Source organism: Rhamphochromis sp. 'chilingali' (assembly GCF_963969265.1).
Source record: "Rhamphochromis sp. 'chilingali' genome assembly, chromosome: 2".
In the NCBI taxonomy this organism is placed as follows: domain Eukaryota; kingdom Metazoa; phylum Chordata; class Actinopteri; order Cichliformes; family Cichlidae; genus Rhamphochromis; species Rhamphochromis sp. 'chilingali'.
This window is the reverse complement of record NC_137930.1, coordinates 16,955,821-16,962,278: the sequence shown is the minus strand read 5'-3', so window position 1 is coordinate 16,962,278 and position 6,458 is coordinate 16,955,821. Positions and strand designations below refer to the sequence as shown.

Sequence of the window (6,458 nt, the reverse complement as noted above, 5' to 3'; positions counted from 1 at the left end):
TTATTTTTTCATTAATTACAGCAGGTAGCCTAGCTAACAAAGCAGAAATCTTTAGTCCACAGGATATTTTCCCAAAAGTCCTGGGGATTATCAAGATTTTTTTGGCAAACGTGAGATGAGCCTTTGTCAGCAGAGGTTTTCATCTTGGAACTCTGGAGTAATTTTAATATGCCAGCCACTCCTGGGAAGTTTCACCACTGTTCTAAGATTTGTGAATAATGACTTTCACCACGGTTCACTGGAGTCCCAACACCATAGAAATAGCTTTATAACCCTGTCCAGACCAATAGAGGTCAATGATTTGAGTTTCTTGAGATTGTGGCAGGCTGCGGGTTCGGGGCTGCAGCCCCTGTGTCTTCTACACCATGGCTGCTGGGTGCAGAAGGTACCCCTCAGCTCTTGGTGGGTGGCACAATTGTCCCTGCAATGATCCTCCTTGGGCTCTCGTGCCTCTGGATGTCTGGGAGCCAGATCTAGCTCCCTACACTCACTATTATACATTTACATGAAAAAATCCTATGAATACAAGCACACACAGGTGTGCAAACAGATGTACAAACAGGTATGCACAGGCGCTCTTTAGAGGCTGCTGCCTCTAAACATATCATGTAATCCTGGTACTGTGTGCTGCTCAGTAACATTCAATATATTTATTACTCACTGTTCCTTTTGCATATGTTGTTTGTTGCTGTGGTTTCCCTGCTGTGTTGTTTTTGTTTTGTTTTTGTTTGCTGTTTTCTTTTCAGCAGTTGGTGATTCAGATTTTCAGTCTTTCCTCTCTCTATCCCTCTTCTCTATTTTTCTCTCCCTCTCCTTCTGTTAACTTTCTTTCTAAATGTTTCTTTCCCTTTTCTTACTCTTTCCAGTCCCCAGTTCTCTGTTATGATTATAATAACTAAAAATAAAATAAAACCCCTAATAAAAATCTAATAAACTATGACTATCAAGTGGAGGGGTATAGCAAAAGGCGTAAAGCTCCACTTGGGAAAGTAAATGTGCGGGGCATTTTTCTTGGCCTTTAGACAATAAAGGGGGGTATTTTTTCCACGCAAAGGTAAGGTAGGTTTTCCCCTAATACATGAAATAATAATTTTAAAAACTGCACTTATAAACTCATTATATCTTAACATTCAGATTTGTTTGATGAGCTGAAAGGTACAAGTGGGACTAAAGAACAACAACTATGAAATCAGGAAGTAATAGAACAGGTTTTTCACAGCTCTGCAGACTTTGTGGGTGATTGTTTTTTGGAGGTTTTTTTGTTTTTGTTTTGTTTTGTTTTTGAATACTTGTGCATAGTTGACTTTGTTACACATCTTGAATATGTACTTTTATTTTAACAAGTCATCTTTTGTCCTGCGAGATCAGTGATTTTGTGCATGGTGCCTGACAAATAAATAGTAAACTAAGTCAATATGTCCCTAAATGGATAGGGTAATATAAAAACAAGCCTATAAGCTTGATGTATATAAAACGTCATATATTTTCGGGGGTTGTGGATAAGAGGGCATTATAGGAGATTAAATAAGAAAAAAGGTCTTCTGACAAAAGGACTTTATTTTTCTATTTCAGCTTGAAATAAATTAAAGTAAAGATTTATGGATTTATCATAGTGTTTTAAGTAAAATCCATGGGAGACGTGTTTATCTAGCAAGATAAAGCCGATTATGCTCCAGGCCCGGAGGCAGCGCACTGGACGTGAACTAGCAATTTTATTGGTCGCCGGCGTGGCAGGAAGTCATAGGCAACCAATGGAAAGGGGCAGAGATTCGTCACTGTATTTCTCCATTCAACCTACCTGTCAACTTTACTGTATACCCTTCTTATTTAACGTTAGCAAGCGTGTTTTCACTCACTAAACTCGTATTAAACAGGACTGACAAAGTTCTAAAAAATAATGTCGTAACACTAGTTACAACGAGTGAAAGTGTTAGCGGTTTAAATGGGCGAAGTTCAGCACAGTTAGTCCCCCCTGCACTGTCTAAACTGGCCGGTCTCCGGAGGAGGATATTAGTCAGAGCCCGCAGGATGGAGTGGCTCTTCCAGCGATGCTATAAAGAGGTCGTCTTGAGCTTTCGCTCCGTACTGCTCGTGTCGTGTTTGGTGAGATACTGTTTTTGTGGAATTACATGAACGTTTCTGTTTTCGAAAAGTCTCGTAAAAGTTGTGACTTTCCCTGGTGACAGCTGGTGCTTTAATGTTGGCCGCTAATTTAAAATTATAAAAAAAAAAAAAAAACTGCCTGCTTTACAATGACTTGTTTGGGGGGAGGTGGAGGATTTTACGTGCATCTGTGCCGGGCTGTGAAGCAGCGCTATACGGAGAAGTAGGGCAGCTTATAAATTGGTCACTGTATCCAAGCCAAGTCCAATACTAATTTATCTGTGACAGACAGTGCCAAATAATAAGAGGATAAATACTGAATCCAATCCAAACATGGCAATCCCTACAGAGGCCAGTGGATAATTAAATTGAGTTATAAGTTTCCTTCATCCCAGCATAAAAAAAGAGGGAAAAAAAGAAGTTTGACATCTAAATGTGATAATAATTATAGACAGGCTTTATAAACATTACCCAGCTCTTGCAGTGTCTTGAGATGTCAGCATTTGACAGCCCTGTCCTATTGCACTCACAAATCCCCTTCTAGTTCTTGATCCTGCTGGCGTGCCTGTTCCCCGGGCTGTGGTCCATTGGGGTCCAGCTTCATTCTGTATGCACAGGGAGCTATGTACCAGGGCACTACTCTGTCCTTGTCATCAACACTCCCAATGAGCAAACAGCAAAGGACGTTGGCAGGTATGGTGCTTTTTTTTTTTTTTTTGTCTTTTTAAACACTTGCATTGCATTTTGCAGTCTCCTAAGGTGTCATACACCGTTTTTTTTTTTTCAGTGTTTCCACAAAGTGAAAGAATATTTATGCCTTTTCTTGTTCAGCTGAAAACATTATTATCACCCTTGTTTGGCGTGCGCAGTAATTATAAAAGTGCCAGCAGCCAGTTAGCTAAGAAATTGGAAACACCTCTAACACTTATTAATTAGCACTTTTGCTCACATTTTCTTGTTTAATTATTAGTTTTGTTTAGTTTTTATAAAACTGTGCAACAACAGAAGTTTCATTTGCTGCCAGGCAACAAGAAGTTCCAAATAGCTTCACATTTATTAAACAGAGCCTTTCCAATCTTCCCATCTGATTTAAGAAAAATACTTTTCTAATTGTAAAAAGAATAAAATAACTGAGTATTGATGCTCATCTCCTTTTTGGCGTGTGACTTGTGGTTTGTGAAAGATTTGAAGTGACTGAAGTGATTTCCCCTGACATAAGTTTGACTTTTCTGCTCGGAGAAGAGATACAATTCTGTCAAACCAACAAGTGGAGCAGAGCACTGTGTTTGCACTCTCATCTCCCTTTGTTGGCATTTTAGCTGCATGCAGATGAGATTCTATCTATTAACCACGTGTCATGGAAAATAGCCACAGTGCGCTTTCCATATATGTAAATCACCTCCTTCACAGCTCCTCGCTCAGGGAAGGGGGACAATGCAAAGGTGGTAATAAAATTTAGTTTACCGTCTTTTTTTCTTTTCTTGAATTCCCATCAGATGTCCTTCCCCTTCAGCTTGCTTCGTGAGTCTTGACAATGAAGGGCCCAGTTTTAATAGACAAACAGCTGTTGGCTTGTGTTTGATTTTTTTTTCTCTTTTCCCTCTTAGCCCCCTTCATTTCATTTCCACCAATACATCCAACCGTTCTCGCCATTCTCTCTTTCGTTTTTTTCTTCCAGGGCAATCATGGAAAGGCGGTTGGCGGCCAGCGTTAACATTCTCTCCAAGACCTCCACAATGTAAATTACACCTGACCTCCATTTTTGAAACGCCTCTCTACCCAGGCGGCACACAATCACAAAAGCTCCCCTTAGTTACCGTGTCCATCACATGTATGCGCTCATAAATACAATGAATGCACATGCTTCTTTGTTCACAAAGGGGAAGCTGTTTTCTTCACAAACCACAAAGCAAATGGGCTTCACCTGAATTTATTTGTTTAGCCTTATTGGAAGGCTACTGGAAACTTGAATGGCAGTTAGCCTTCAAAGTAGGCGTGTTTTTGCATGCATGGATTAGCTTTCCTGTCAATGCATAACAGCACAAAGGCGGGGGGTGGGGGGCGATTAGGTTGGGGGCAGGGGGAGGAAGCTGAACTTTGGACAAATAAGAGTAACTGAATAGAAATGTCAGTGTTAACACCTGTTTACAAAATAGAGGTGAAAATACAGGTTTGGCTTGGACTTGGCGTGGTGTGTTATTGCAGGTATGCCGTGAGCTTTCGGTTATCTTCGTATCTTAAATGTCAGCATAAAACTTGTTGACATTCCTGTGCTTTAAAACCACTTTTTAAACAAAGAGGGGGTTTTGCACCTGACACCACAGGAGCATATCAAGAACAGTCCGACAGCCACTGTAGGGTGTAATAAACTATTATTAGTTCTTTGCATGAAAGCTCTTATTTTGTTAAATTTGAAGGCTCCATTTGTCTGCTTGTACTTTCCGGTCAGTAGCCCTGCAGTGCTTCAGTTCCAATACTTTCTGTCATTTTAGGTTCTATTGGAAAGGAGAAATCCAGGATGCAAATGAAATCCTGATGGTAAGCTCTCGGAGACAATTCCTTCTGTGATCAGCATGCACTCGGGCATGTCGAAATACAAGACTGGTGAGATGAGATGTGTTTGTTGTTGCAGCTGGTGAAAACAAAGACTTCCAGGATCCAGAAGGTGGTGGACTACGTGAGGTAAGCTTGTCACGTTGTCAAATTCACACTGGACACTGTGCCTTGTGCTCTGTGAAGAAGAGTTATTAAAGGGAGAAAAAAGCCAGGTTCGTGGCTTCAGTCTGAACATTATTTTCAGTTCAAACGTTCACATTCAAACACTGATACTTTCATGTTTGGACAAAAAACTAGAAGTAATAGATAATGAGGTTTTTCTTGTCAGCTTCTGCAATTCTGCATCAATATTTCACACTATTTATAATTAGAGATTGGCTCATTCTACATGACAATTCACGTTTTCGGGCTATTCAGTATTAGAGCGTTAAAAACACTGCATAATTGCAATATATGCACACATCTTCAGTGTACTGTCAGCATTGTGAGGCTTTTAAAGCACTGCAGTGCTTTTAGTCCTAGGTGATGGGAAATTGAATCAAGAACCACTTTATACAGATTTGAGTTTATACGAACACATTCTTTGCGTGCCTTTAGGTCTATACATCCCTACGGGAACCCAGAAGTCCTCAGTCTTGCAGTAGATGACGGCAGCTTGGCATACATGAAATGGATGGACGAAGCCATTCCAGATGACTGATATTTCGTTAAGGCCAAAGCTAATCTCAGCGAGGACTGCCGTCAAACAAGGAAACTGAGCCATGTGTGTTTGTTGCTCTTAACTTTTTTTTTTCCAGGATTTGGAGAGTTTTAAAAGTTCAGGAAGTGCTCTGTAGCATTAACGTTTAATACAAGGAAGTTTTGTAGGCCTGACCTTCTTAACCGGAAGTGTACTGCAGAGATTGGATTTCAAACACTGCTTGTAAAAAGAAAAAAAATTACATGAAAGAGTCAAAGTTCCACTCAGGTAATCTGTTGTAAGGAAATGGACAAGAACTCTTATGGTGCTTTTAAGCATATCAGTTCTTTTTTATGGTATGTTACCAGATCATTCTCTCCAGTTTAAAAAAACAAAAAAAGTATAGTATGTGGCAAGTCACATAACCAAGATGTAATAATAATAATATGAAATAACAATAATAATCAATAATCAAGACCTATAATGTGATAAAAGTCATAAAAAGTACAGTCAAATTGCCCCTTATTTCCACTTTGCCTTAACTCACCTACATGGTAAAGGCCTTGCGTATATGCTTTACTGCTATTGTCATATAGGAAGTGAAAAAAAAGTGAATTTTATGGAACCACAGTCTGCAGCACTTCTCTTTATGCCCACCAGTCCAGTAGGGCCAGGAATTAAACACACTGGAATGTAGCCTGTGTGCATTTACATAATTTGTCTCAACTTTTAGAGAGTTTTTGAGTTGACCCCTGTATTTTGTTAGACCCAATTTTTTCTATTTTGCATCTGCAAAAGGCTTCAAGGAGAGACCAGCTGAATGTCAATAATGTAGAAGGCAACTGAGTTTCACCCTATTTTGGGTGAATGCATAAAGAAAACCCTCTATGCAAGGTTAAACTTCACACTCGCTGTAAACCTATTGGCTCATCTCTCGTCTGTAATAAATGCATCTATATTTTATACTATTCCGCTGTATCTCTTGAATTATTTTTTCCGCTCGAGGACAAACCTTTTCTCTCCGATATTTCCATACCTGTCATCCATACATATGCTGTGTATAATGAAATAATGGTAAAATACAGGTTTAATAACCTATTTCTTAACTTAATGTAATTTA

At 39.5% G+C, this 6,458-nt stretch overlaps 1 protein-coding gene across 2 annotated transcripts; it reads left to right on the top strand.

Annotated features, from left to right (window-relative positions):
- Positions 1-1,776: 1,776 nt before the first annotated feature.
- Positions 1,777-6,283, top strand: LOC308392475 (protein CutA homolog). Of its 2 annotated transcripts, XM_080875545.1 has the most exons (6): positions 1,778-2,103; positions 2,648-2,796; positions 3,782-3,841; positions 4,596-4,641; positions 4,736-4,785; positions 5,257-6,283. In XM_080875545.1, exons 1-6 carry the CDS (start codon positions 2,029-2,031, stop codon positions 5,357-5,359), a joined length of 483 nt encoding a protein of 160 aa, XP_080731671.1. In that variant the 5' UTR covers positions 1,778-2,028; the 3' UTR covers positions 5,360-6,283. The 2 variants fall into 2 exon arrangements, with proteins under 2 accessions (XP_080731672.1, XP_080731671.1); XM_080875546.1 differs by lacking the exon at positions 3,782-3,841 and having other exon boundaries at positions 1,777-2,103.
- Positions 6,284-6,458: the final 175 nt, after the last annotated feature.